Source organism: Panthera pardus, unplaced genomic scaffold (genome assembly GCF_024362965.1).
Source record: "Panthera pardus isolate Hobbes unplaced genomic scaffold, ASM2436296v1 HiC_scaffold_1, whole genome shotgun sequence".
Lineage (NCBI taxonomy): Eukaryota > Metazoa > Chordata > Mammalia > Carnivora > Felidae > Panthera > Panthera pardus.
This window is the reverse complement of record NW_026526654.1, coordinates 63,781,110-63,795,513: the sequence shown is the minus strand read 5'-3', so window position 1 is coordinate 63,795,513 and position 14,404 is coordinate 63,781,110. Positions and strand designations below refer to the sequence as shown.

At 41.3% G+C, this 14,404-nt stretch overlaps 1 protein-coding gene across 1 annotated transcript in view; it reads left to right on the top strand.

Moving 5' to 3' along the window:
* ENOX1 (ecto-NOX disulfide-thiol exchanger 1) overlaps positions 1-9,056 on the top strand; it is a 572,287-nt gene extending 563,231 nt beyond the window's left edge. The window contains exon 20 of the mRNA XM_053899210.1: positions 8,669-9,056. Coding sequence (XP_053755185.1) covers positions 8,669-8,686 — 18 coding nt within the window. The 3' untranslated portion in view covers positions 8,687-9,056. The remainder of the gene's footprint in view (positions 1-8,668) is intronic.
* The last annotated feature ends 5,348 nt before the right edge of the window (positions 9,057-14,404 follow it).

Sequence of the window (14,404 nt, the reverse complement as noted above, 5' to 3'; positions counted from 1 at the left end):
AGCCAAGGCCATCCTAGATTAGCTGAAAGCCAGCTAATGGTTCAACAGAACATATCAAAGACAAGAACTGCAATTCATCTTCAATTGCTCATCCGTAGACTTGAGTTAAATCAGTGGTTGTGTTAAGCTACCGAGTTTTGGGGGTTGACTTGTTATATAGCATTATTGCAGCAACAGATAACTAACACAAAAATTATTTAGAATCAGGGTACTGTTATAACCAAGACTAAAAAATGTGGCACTGGCTTTGAGAGTAGGCAGTGGACAGAGGCTAGAAAAGCAGTAAGGAAACTTCTCCAAAAAGATGCAAAAATGACATGGGTTATGTAGCAGCAGAGAAGAAAAATGGTAAAACCACCACCACAGGTGATCCTTCAGAAGATAGAAAATATATTAGGGACATTAGGGATTTAAGCAGTAACATTTCCAGGCAGAATGTTCAAAGTATCAGTGGCTCTTACTACCCATATATCGATAAGGTTCTACAACAAAGAGAAGGGTTAGAGAAATAAGTGACAGTGTTTAAGCATATTTAGAGGGACCATAACAAGACAGAACTTCTTGGCTGGAAAATAAAATTGTTTCTCACCTCTAGCCTTCCAGTTAGCAAAAAATTCTCAAAGTAAAATACATCCTGGGGCAAGTATCTAATTAAATATTTATCTTTAAGGCTTTTTATTACAACCCCTGAAAGAAATAAAGAAGAACCTAGCAGATCCTGTAAGCTAGACAAAAGGGCTGCTACAAATCTAAAGAGTACTGTGCCACAGCAACCTGACTTGTCCACATAACTGATTAAGTTTTGAGAGAGATAGAGCTCTAACCATATTGTAGGTGTTGCTTTTGGCTCATCAGATTTATAAGAAACCCACAACAAATATTGAGGGTACTGTATTGCCAAAAGTCTCACCAATTTATATTAAAAGAAACTGAGACTGTCCAAAATGTCAAGAAAACCCCTGAGCTTTCCATTTCCACAAGTAGGAAGCAGACTGAGAACACCATTCAAAGCACACAGAAAGAGCTAAGCATGGGAGAAAAGTAAAGATACCTCAGCTGGTACAGCACAGAGCTACAGAAAACAATGGATTGGACGGTCACTCTCAGGGAGAACTAAGGCCTAAGCAAGGAACATTCCACTCCTCTGAATTGGTGGTCCTGGTGGCATTTGCAAGGCCAGACGTTGAGTTGCTATAAACTAGTGCCTCTTATGTGGTTTCCATTCTTCTTCTTTTTTAAATGAGATAATGTACTACCCACAGTGCAGAGAGGTGAACTGTGGGAGAGAAAAGCCACGGAGCTGCAGAGGGTAGGGAGCTGTTTTCACAGAGAGAGGACAGAGAGAAAGGGGGAGAGTGCAATGCATTGGGGTCGCCCAAGAAAAGCACCCCCCCAAAAGTAGCTGAAGAGAGAAAGAGTGAAAACACTTGCAGGGAACCAGACAAGAAATCTGTTCCCCAAACTTACTGACAGGAGAAAGAGCAGAGTTTCAATACAGCAGAGTCTGAAGGTTCAGAGCTCAGTACCTGGCAGTGCTCTGGTGGGGAAGTAGGGCAAATCCGCAGGATCGGGAAAGGCTATCTGAAGAGTCTGTGTGCCACACAGGGAGAGTGGTTCCCCTGCTTGAAGTGCAGTTGGTAGAGGCCATGTGGTTTCCCTGTGGGCCAAGGTCCTAGTGGACCTTGGAGAGCAGCCATGTTTGCTAGTATTGGGACAAAGACACCAGAGTGCAGTGAACCCTGGCACCAACTGTGTACTGTGATTTGCCATAAACTCTGAACCTCTGCCATCGCATGATCACGTGAACGTATCCAGGGCAAGCTGGCGCCTGGCCATTGCTCAGCAAGACCCTCTCCCAGAGAGGTGGCATGGGTTCAAGCTGCAAGGGTCTATGAAGTGTGGGGTTTTGAAACATAATCCCATCTGAGATAAAACTCTGGAGGGAGGCACCACCTGGCAGGCAGACAGCTTGGACATGGACAGAGTAGAGCCAGGGAGTGGAGAGAGGCCTGAGACAAAGAAGGGATGCTCGATTGTGGGTCGGCAAGAGGGCAAAGGTCCCGCACCAGAGACTAGGGAGCTAGGTGAGGCCATTTTCACCATTACCACGCATGCACTGAGCGTGCATACGTGGGCGTGCGTGTGCACGCGTGCACACGCATACACACCCATCCCAGTATGGAGCCATTACACAAAGCCCCGCCCAACTACACCCTCCAGGCACGTTCCCCAGAAGACCAGCACAAATCCCTCCACCTGCTTAGTCTAAGGACAACAGTGTTTCAAAGTTTCAGTTCTAGAGGAAACTGGATGTAACTTCACTGGGGCTTCTGTGTTTGCTGGATCCTTTATTTGTTCGTTTTCTTGGCTTCTGTTCTTGCTTACATAGTTTTCTTCCTTTTTTCTTTCTTTTTCTCTTTCTTGAATACAGAAAGAGCAAATTTCTTTTTATTTTTTTATTTTTAAATTTTTAATTCACTTTTATTTTCTTTTTTTGATTCTATTTTACTATTAATTTTTAAAATTTTTCAACTTCTTTAACCTTTTTTATTCTTCCCTTTCTCTTTTTTCTCTATTCCATCAAGATAGGCTTCTTTCAACAAGCAGACTAATCCAGCTTCCTTTATTTGGTTTTATTTTGTTTTCTTTTTAACTTTTTAATTTTTATTTTTTATTATTTTTTTTCTTCCTCCAAAATGACAAGACAGAAGATAACTCAGATTTAGAGAACTCAGTGACTTATTGAAGAGGAATAATATTCGTATCATAGGAGTCCCAAAAGATGAAGAGAGAGAAAAAGGAACAGAAGGTTTATGTGAGCAAATTATAGTTGAAAACTTTGCTAATCTGAGGAAGGACACAGACATCAAAATCTAAGAAGTACAGAGAACTCACATTAGACTCAACAAAAACTGACCATCACCAAGGAATATCATAGTCAAATTCACAAAATACACGGACAAGGAAAAAATTATGAAAGCAGCAAGGGGAAAAAGTCCTTAACCTATAAGGAAAGACAGGTCAGGTTCACAGCAGATCTGTCCACAGAAACTTGGCAGACCACAAGGGAGTGGCAGGATATATTCAATGTGCTGAATTGGAAGAATATGCAGTCTAAAATTCTTTATCCAACAAGGCTATCATTCAAAGTAGTATGAAAGAAAAAGAGTTTCCCAGACAAACAAAAACTAAAGGAGTTTGTGACCACTAAACCAGCCCCGCAAGAAATTTTAAGAGGGACTCTTTGAGTGGAGAAAAAACAAAAAGACCAAAAGCAACAAAGCATAGAAAGGACCGGAGAACATCACCAGAAACACCAAGTCTATAGGTCACACAATGGCACTAAATTCATCTTTTAATAATCACTCTAAATGTAAATGGACTAAATGCTCCAATCAAAAGACATAGGGTATAAGAATGGATAAGAAACAAGACCCATATATCTGCTGCTTACAAGAGACTCATTTGAGACCTAAAGACACCTGCAGATTGAAATTAAGGGGATGGAGAACCATCGATCATGCTAGTGGATGCCAAAAGAAAGCCGGAGTAGTCATACTTTTATCAGACATACTAGATTTTAAAACAAAGACTGTAACAAGAGATGAAGATGAGCATTATATCATAATTAAGAGGTCTATCCACCAAGAAGATCTAACATTGTAAATATTTATGCCCCCAACTTGGAAAACCAAAATATATAAATCAATTAATCACAAACATAAAGAAATTTAAAACAATATCATAATAATAGGGGATTTCAACATCCCACATACAGAAATGGACAGATCTAAGCAGAAAATCAACAAGGAAACAATGGCTTTGAATGACACACTGGACTGGATGGGCCTGACAGCTATACACAGAATATTTCATCCTAAATCAGCAGAATATGCATTCTTCTCAAGTGCACATGGAATATTCTCCAGAATAGATCACATCCTGGGTCACAAATCAACCCTCAACAAATACAAAAAGATTGATATCATACTATGTATATTTTCAGACCACAACGCTATGAAACTTGAAATCAACTACAAGAAAAAATTTGGAAAGACCACAAATACTTGGAGATTAAAGAACATCCAACTAAAGAATAAGTGGATTAACCAAGAAATTAAAGAGGAAATTAAAAAGTACATGGAAACGAATGAAAATGAAAACACAACAGTCCAAAACCTCTGGGAAGCAGCAAAGGCAGTCATAAGAGGGAAGTGTGTAGTAATCCAGGCCTTCCTAAAGAAGGAAGAAATGTCTTAGGTACACAACCTAACCTTATACCTAAAGGAACTGGAAAACAAACAGCAAATAAAGCCCAAAGTCATCAGAAGAAGAGAAACAAAAAAGATGAGAGCAGAAATCAATGATATCGAAATCAAAACAACACACCAGATCAATAAAACCAGGAGCTGGTTCTTTGAAAGAATTAACAAAATTCATAAACCCCTAGCCAGATTTATCAAAAAGAAAAATGTAATGACCCAAATAAATAAAATCACGAATGAAAGGGGAGAGATCACAAACAGCACCACAGAAATACAAACAATAATTAGAGAATATTATGAGCAATTATATCCCAACAAATTGGTAATCTGGAAGAAATAAACACATTCCTAGAAACATAAAACCTACCAAAACTGAACAGGAAGAAATAGAATATTTGAACAGACCCATAACCATTAAAGAAATTGAATCAGTAATCAAAATTTCCCAACAAACAGAAATCCAGGGCCAGATGGCTTTCCAGGGGAATTCTACCACCATTTAAAGAGTTAGCACCTATTCTTTTGAAGTTGTTCCAAAAAATAGAAGTGGAAGGAAAACTTCCAAACTCATTCTATGAGGCCAGCATTATCTTGATTCCAAAACCAGACAAAGACCCCACTTAAAAGGAAAACTACAAACCAATTTCCCTGATGAACATGGATGCAAAAATTCTCAACAAAATACTACCAAACTGGTTCCAATAATACATTAAAAAAATTATTCACCATGATCAAGTGGGGTTTATTCCTGGGCTGTAGGATTGGTTCTATATCCACATACCAATCAATGTGATACACACATTAATAAAAAACAAAAGGATAAGAACCACATGATCTTCTCAATACATGTAGAAAAAAACATTTGAGGGGCACCTGGGTGGCTTAGTCAGTTGAGCGTCCGACTCTTGATTTCAGCTCGGATCATGATTCCAGGGTCCTGGGACTGAGCCCCACATTGGGCTCTGTGCTGAGCGTGGAGCCTGCTTGAGATTCTCTCTCTCTCCCTCTGTCCCCCTCCCCCTTCATTCTCTCTCTCTCTCTCTAAAATAAAAAAATAAATAAATTTTTAAAAAAAGAAGAAGAAAAAGGATTTGACAAAATACAGCATCCTTTCTTGATAAAAGCCCTCAAGAAAGCGGGGGTAGAAGGAACATACCTCAAGATCATAAATGCCATATATAAAAGACCCACAGCTAATATCATCCTCAAAGGGAAAAACTGAGAGCTTTCCCCCTAAGGTCAGGAACACAACAGGGATGTCCACTCTCCCACTGTTGTTCAACACAGTGTTGGAAGTCCAAGCCTCAGCAATCACACAACAAAAAGAAATAGAAGGTTTTCAAATTGGCAAGGAAGAAGTCAAAACGTTCACTCTTCACAGACAGCATAATATTCTATGTGTAAAACCCAAACGACTCCACCAAAAAACTGCTAGAACTGATACATGAATTCAGCAAAGTTGCAGAATATAAAATCAATGTACAGAAATCTGTAGCATTTCCATACACCAATAATAAAGCAGCAGAAAGAGAAATCAAGGAATTGATCACATTTACAATTGCACCAAACACCATAAAATACCTAGGAATAAACTTAACCAAAGGGGTAAAAGATTTATACACTGAAAACTATAGAAAGCTTATGAAAGAAACTGAAAAAGGCGCAAAGAAATGGAAAAACATTCCATACTCATGGATTGAACAAACAAATATTGTTAAAATGTCGATGCTACCCAAAGCAACGTACATCTTCAATGCAATCCCTTTCCAAGTAATACCAGAATTCTTCACAGACCTAGAACAAACAATTCTAATATTTGTATGGAACCATAAATGACCCGAATAGCCAAAGTAATGTTGAAAAAGAAAACCAAAGCTGGATGCATCACAATTCCAAACTTCAAACTGTATTACAAATCTGTAATCATCAAGACAGCTATGGTATTGGCACAAAAATGAGCACATAGATCAAAGGTACAAAATAGAAAATCTAGAAATGGACCCACAGCTATATGGTCAACTCATTTTTGACAAAGCAGGAAAGAATATCCAACTGAAAAAAGACAGTCTCTTCGGCAAATGGTGTTAGGAAAACTGGACAGCAATGTGCAAAACAATGAACCTGGACCACTTTCTTACACCAGACACAAAAATAAATTCAAAACGGATGCAAGACCTAAATGTAAGACAGAAAACCATCAAAATCCTAGAGGAGAAAATAGGCAACAACCTCTTTGACCTTGGCCAGAGCAACTTCTTACTAGACAGGTCTCTGGAGGCAAGGAAAACAAAAACAAACACGAACTATTGGGACCTCATCAAGATAAAAAGCCTCTGCACAGCAAAGGAAACCCTCAACAAAACTAAAAGACAGCCGACAGAATGGGAGAAGATATTTGCAAATGACGTACCAGATGAAGGGTTAGCATCCAAAATCTATAAGGAGCTTATCAAACTCAACACACAAAAATATCATCCAGAGAAGAAATGGGCAGAAGACATGAATAGACACTTTTCCAAAGAAGACATCCAGATGGCTAACAGACACATGAAAAGATGCTCAACATCACTCATCATCAGGGAATACAAATCAAAACCACAATGAGATACCACCTCACACCTGTCAGAATTGCCCTAATGAACAACTCAGTAAACCACAGATGTTGGTGAGAATGAGGAGAAAGGGAATAATTTTGCTGCTGATGGGAATGCAAACTGGTACAGCCACTCTGGAAAGCAGTATGGAGGTTCCTTAAAAAATTAAAAATAGAACTACCCTATGACCCAGCAATTGCACTACTATGTATTTATCCAAAGGACCCAAAAATGCTGATTCAAAGGGGCACATACACCCAATGTTTATAGCAGCACTATCAAAATAGCCAAAGTTTGGAAAGAGCCCAAATGTCCATTGACTGATGAACAGATAAAGAAGTTGTGGTATATATATAAATATGTAATGGAATATTACTCAGCAACTAAAAAGAATGAAATCTTGCCATTTGCAGCAACATGGATGGAACTAGAGTGTATTACGCTAAGCAAAATTAGTCAGAGAAAGACAAGTATCATATGACTTCACTCATATGGAATTTAAGATACAAAAAATATGAACATAAAGGAAGGGAAGGAAAAATAATATAAAAACAGGGAGGTGGACAAACCATAAGAGACTTAAATATAAACTGAGGGTTGCTGGAGGGGTTTTGGGTGCGGGGATGAACTAAATGGGCAAGGGGTACTGAGGACACTTGTTGGGATGAGCGCTGGGTGTTATACGTAAGTAATAAATCACTAAATTCTATTCCTGAAATCATAATTGCAACATATGTTAACTAACTTGGATGTAAATTAAAAGTAATAATTAAAAATGAATTAATCTATTTTAAAAAAGGTGTGTGTGTGTGTGTATACACACACACAATGGAATATTACTCGGCGATCAGAAAGAATGAAATTTTGCCATTTGCAATAATATGGATGGAACTAGAGTGTATGACACTAAGTGAAGTCAGTCAGAAAAAAATAAATTCATATGATTTCACTCATATGTGGAATTTAAGAAGCAAAACAGATGAACATAGGGGAAGGGAAGGAAAAATAAGATACAAAGAGAGAGGGAGGCAAACCATAAGAGAGTCTTCAATACAGGGAACAGACTGAGGGTTGTTGGAGGGGTGTTGGGTAGGGGGATGGGCCAAATGGGCAAGAGACACTATGGAGGACACTTGTCGGGATGAGCACTGGGTGTCATATGTAAGTGATGAACCACTGAATTCTACTCCTGAAATAATGATTACACTGTACTTTAATTTGGATTTAAATTTTAAAAAAGGTAATTGATTATTAAAAAGGTAATTATTATGAGCGGCAAGATAGCCAGCCTCAATGCACTTTCCAACTCTTTGCTTGAACCAACACTTACTCACAACTGATTGGCCAAAATAAGCTAATGACTGGGCTCAGAAACAAGGGGTGAGATCGTCAATATAGTCAACCTACCGTCGTGCCCAAACCGTCTTCTATGAAAACCAATGTCCCACAGATGCTTTAAGATGTTCCAAAAAAGGGTTCTGTGGTCATACAAATTTGTGAAACGCTGCGTATTATATCTTCCAGGTGAGTCATAGTCCTCATTAAGTTATTAAAGACTCTGAGAATTCCCTTATCTGTTTACCCTGGTTTAATTGTTCTCTGCCACACTCATTTAGTCATGAAACACACTGATCACACAAAACTTTCAAACACAGCTTACCCAAGTATTCCCTGAATCCAAGTATTCATACCAAGTTATGAAAACTCCTTGTAATAATTACATTATAATAGAGAGATTTAGGTGACCCAGAAGTTTTCATGGCACCGGTAATATAAACTGCTCGTGGTAGTTATTTTCTCTATTCCTAGACGAGAAAAGAAAAATAAGAAGAGTTCAGCAAGACCCACAGAAAGAGAATGGCAAAGCTGGGATGCATATCCATATCTGCCTGCCCACCCATCATCTTTTTATCTCCCTACCGTCAATGGTGGAATGTCAGGCACCATGACAAAGGGCAGGGGAGGCAGCGCATGACGATAGTCTAGTACTTGAAGAATGTTTGCGTTAGTCCTGGCTTTGCCACTACATGATCTTGAGCAGGTCACCACCTTCTTAATAGAGTATATTGGAAACACCATTCTTTTTGCTCCCTTGTAACTCCAAGAATCTGGAAAATATTTTGATGAACAGCTCACTGGGACATAAGAATCCTCTGAGGCATTCCCATCTGCCACCATAAAAATGACCTAAAACTTACTGCCTTGTCATTAATCTGGTCCTGAACATAACAGATTCATTTTTTCATCTGTTTATTTCAATCACTTAAGATATTCAAAATATCCTTCCAGCCTGAAACTCTTCCCTTGCCCTTTCTAATTTTCCAGTGAAGTCTCGATGATGTATTCCAGTGAGGGCATATTAATATTCTGAGGAAATACAATACCTGTGCTGCAGACACTAATTTTAGAACATTCATCACTGAGGATGGTTTTCTTCTTCCTGTCCTAATTTTTTTTTTTTTTTAGGTTGTCAGCCTGTTGGACTACGTTAAGCTAGGTGGTGACTTTCCTTTATTAAACCTTTCTTTCCTGACGGCTTGCCCTTTGTTAGGACTGGCAGGAGGCCCAAAAAAGGGAGAACCTAGAGCCCTGGGACGCTCTAACCTTGCTCTCTAACTAAGGAGATAAAACTTCGAGCAATAGGAGACCACACAGAAAGCACCAACGGAACAGCGGAAACAAGGTCACTTTGTCAGGAAAGCTATTTTACTGTCATGGAATCCATCTTGGCTTTACCTCACCTCATGCTGAGGCAATAAGGTGAACTGGTCTCAAAATCATTTCCAACTCTATGATCTAATGTCTGGTTTGGGTACAGCAGCACCCACAGCACCACACGAGGCATTCGATGAAATACTTTGTCTTGCAGGCATTATCTAAACTACATTTGAGTCTCCTGTCTCCGGAAAAAGCAGTATGACCCCTAACCTTTTATTGCCACCAGCTGAACAGTACACACTAGGATTGTGCTGGAAGCAGTAACCACCAGAAGTCTCGGCTCCAGAAAGCTGCCTGGATCTGGTTATGGAAGGTTCCAGGAGTGAAGCGGCCAGCAACAGGAGTGGCTCCAGGGGCAGCGGCCAACTTGAGTACAACCCACTGGCCAGTACTCCTGGAGGATGTGACACGACATCGGGTTTTCAATGGCAACAATGGCACGAGCTGCCCGCAGAGCTTCTCCCAGGCTGTCTTCAGATTTATGGTGCAGATGCCATATGCAGATATCCTTTTGTAGATATCTGGAAGTCAAGGTTGGTGCCATCTGAGCAGGCTTCCTGCTGCAAGAAATTTCAGGACTTCCTCCTCCTTCATCTGTAGGACCTCAAGGGCTCTGGACATTGTCAAAGTTTCCCTTTAACTTATGACAGAAACTCAGGACAACACTGTGTGGACCCCTCTCTAGGTGATGGGGAAAGGCTCCTTATCCCTATTTAAAGGCTGAGTAAACAGATGCACAGAGATGTTTGTAACTTGACCACGATCACTGGACAGTACTGGACCACTGGCAGGACTGGACAAGTTCTGGAATGCTTTGCTCACCTGCTGGTTCTTTGAAAGAAATGAGAGAGTTCAGTATTAACCAAGTGCATCTAGTGGCCCAGAGCTCTCCGAAGTGACAGAACCAATACAAAGGGGACACATACATGGAGAGAGAAAGAGAAGAAGGCCATGTAATTACGGAGGCTAGCAAATTCAAAATTTGTAGGGCAGGTCAATGGGCAAGTAATTCAGGGTGATGTTGCCATCTTGCCACTGAAAACTGCAGAGCAGGCCAGCAGGCTGGAAACTCAGGCAGAATTTCTATGTGGCTGTCTTGATGCAAATTTCTTCTTCTTTGGGAAAGCTATCTTTACCCTTGATTCCTTTAGATTGGATGGAGAATAATATGCTTTTCCTGAAAATCTGATTTAAACATTAATACGTCTAAATAATACCTTCACGGCAATACCGAGACTAGTGTCTCACCAAACTCTAGAGCACTAGACAGGGCACAACGACCTATTCGAGTTGACACTTAAAATTAACCACCACCCCCAAGAAACAAGAGTAAGGCAGAAGTATTGTTCTTAGCATCCACTGAGTGATCAAAGGGAAGCTGGCCCTTTCAAGTCCAGCAGGAAGGAGGCACGGTGCTCAGTGCATCAAAAACAAGAACAAAGTAGTGGGAAAGGCACAAAGTGGATTAGCACAGAGACTAGAGGGAAAGTGTCGAAAGCCAAGCACATTCAGAGAAGGGAGGCAGAGGGGAATGATACCCCTGGGTAGGGGCAGCCCATGACACTGCAGGAATAAGCCAACCAATATGGCTTCCTTCCTTGAAATCCATGCTTGCGAATTAGATCTGACTTGTTTTAGATAAGTCTCCGTGTTAACAGATAAGGTGTGGCACAGTCATGGAAATAATGTGGTTTTAAAGAGCTCGGGAAACCTGCTTCCCATCTAAAATTCCTCTTCTCTCATCCCGAATGGCTTTTAAGGGTGTTCATTGATGGTAAGCACATGAACGTACGCGCTGAGCTCTCGCAAATGTTCCATCTAGAGACAAGCATGTGGGGCCTGAGCACAAGCTAACAAGCTTTCTTTGCAAGAGGGATTTCCACTGCCTACAATCCCTTCTCGTGCTGTCTGCATCCCTGGCTTGGTTTCAGAGATTTTATGTTGTTGAGGTTTTCTTGGTTTTGTTTAATATGTTTTTCCCCTAATAAAAATGATTGGTGGAGAGAGGTCCTGAGTGCTGCAAAAATACATTGTAGCATGTTATGTATTAAAAACTGGCTTGGGATCCAGGTGTCAGCTTCTTCTTCCAATTCAGTTTGGAGCTAGTGCTATGTTCAGACTGGCCTCTGGAGAGCAAAATGTCCATGTGTAGTGGTTTTGTGAAATGCTTAAGTGGTACAAGAAAAAAAAAAAAAAAAAAAGCCCAAACAGATAAAGGGAGATGACTCCGTTGTTCAAGAGAGAGATTGTAATCCCAAAATACATTCCCATTTCTCTTCCTTTGCCATCTGACTTAGGGCACTGAAGTACTCTGTGCCTCAGTTTATCCACCAGCAATACTCAAATGGCTAATAACCTTTGTCTGTCCTCTTCCTACCTAATAAGTCATAAATCAGGATGCTGGAACACTTTGCAATCTTAAAGAATATAAATCAAGCACAGTGAAATATAGAAACCATCAATATCATCACCTTCGGTCAAAAGCAGGATTTAAATTCCAGGCTCCAGTGATAAAAGGCCAGTGGGTGGATATGCTGTCAGTCGGCCCATAGCTCTTGTCTCCATGTTTCACATGTTCACCTTCAGATCAACGAGTCTTTGGTGAAAGACGACCTCACAGTACAGTAGCATTGTTATAATAGCAGATTGACAAAAATGGAGACAGATGGCTACTCGGTGGCAGGTTTTTCAAATGAATTTATTGTTTATGAAATGTGCTAGATTGATGGCACCAGTGACTGAGTCTGCCACTTAAAAGGAGAGATCGAGGGGGACAAGGACAATGACCCGGGCAGCTTCTCCCTAATTCCCCTCCCCAATCTCAGGCAAGAGGCTTGGGCTAGCTGCCGAGTCTCCAAAAGGGAAACAGTATTTGGACTCATGGCGACACCCACCGTGGAACAAGAGAACAGATGCAGCCCCGTTTATTCCTCACGTTGGCAGAGAAAATGCCAGTGACTGCCAGTTGTGTGAGGATGGGAGAGAGATCAGGGCCCTTCTCCTGGTTATTGTCTTGTGTTCATTTCTTGGGAAATAGCATGGGGCAGGGGTTGAGAGAATGCATTCCCCCAGATGGGAGCACCAAGTGAATTGGTAATGTACACAGTCATTACAGCATAATGGTTAAAGAGATGGGGACTGTTCCCATCAAATCCCCCGAGGTTTGACAAGTTCCAACCATCATTTCTTCCAATTTCACACAATCTTTAGCCAGTCCTCCCAGGCTTCAACTGAGTTTTATGATGTCCTTCTTTCATAACATCAAAGGATTTCTGCCAATCCCAAATGGCCCAATTCTGTTTTCTGAGCTATTTTCTTGAAGGAGGCTCCAATTTCAGTAAAAGACTCCAGTGTGGTACTCTCCCTTGGCACTTTTGAGGCACCTCTAGCACCTTTTGTCGGGCACTGTGAGTCAATGCCATAAAGAGAAATCACATCCCAGTAAAAGTGACTGTAAACGAAGGAAAGCTAGGTCTTACAAGTGCCGACCTGCTGAGAGCTTCCATGATGTTCCCTCTGCTGGTTGACCTGTTCTGCTGTCCTTTCCTGACACACAAGGCCAGTGTTGAATAGTTTATGACTGTAACCTTAAGAAACATTCTGGCTTGATGCTCAAGAGACAGAAGGCATGTAGACCACTCACTCTGACCGCTTCTGGGAAGCCTCAAATACCACCCCCCGCCATTGTCCCCATCTGAGGGGCTCGCCACACGCGGGACACTGGCCCTGATACGGCCCGGTACAAAGGTTCTACATGCTGTGCTGGGGCCTCTGCTGGAGGTAGCCAGCCAGTCCTGTCAGAGCCCTTCTTGAAAGGCTGGACAGTGGGATCTACAGAGAGAGCCATCGGAAAGGAAGGACTCCAGAAGCCGAGAGATACTCCCAGACCAGGCACCAAGCAGAAACCGTGAAGCTGGTGGAGCACAAGAAGTCAGTCAATGGGAACAGCAGAGGCGGACCGCAACTGCTGTCATCCCAGTGATGGAGCCGATCAAGGAACAATCTCTCCTGCTCTCCTAGCTGAGTGACCTTGCATGAAGCCTGGCTCCATGGCTAATGAGCTGGTTTCCAGTCTCCCCGGCTTTCCCCGTGTACTCGGTGTTCCTTAACTGACTTCACCTCAGTATGCCTGCATGCTGAACCTCCTGTTGCCTGCATCGCACAGGCACCTAAGCGGATATCATCTCACTGCAGCCAGGTGAACCAAATGTGAGGGTCAGCGTACCCACCTTGATGTGGATTTATAACAGCTATCTTTAGCGCTAGCGAATCTCCTAGGCAGCGTGCAGTTAGAGGAGGATTTCCTGTGCACTTCTTTATTCAGGCATTCAGTAGTCTTGAATTCCTACCACGTGCTAAGCAATGTGCCGAGTACTACAGATACAAAGAAAAGTTAGAGGTGGGCGATGGGCATTGAGGAGGGCACCTGTTGGGATGAGCACTGGGCGTTGTATGGAAACCAATATGGGCATAAATTTCATATTAAAATAATAATAATAATAAATACAGCTTTAAAAAAAAAAGTTAGAAAGGGATCTCAATCTCAAGAGCATTCGCAGAGCTTGAACTAAGTCCCGGGTCAGAGATTACGGAACAAACTCCGCTGTCCAAGAAACACTGCCATTGCCAATGAACCAACATAAGCACAAAAGGGTTTAGCTGTACCACCAACCGAGAAAAGAAAATTAGAGTTAAACGTCTAAAGCAAATTATTGAAAGGTTGGCTCTTCGACTCGAGTCCCAACAAAAATAAAGGATCAGCAGAAAAAAGATGAAAGAAAAAAAAGAAAAAAGATGAAATAGCGCAGGAACACTGTCTTGTGGTAT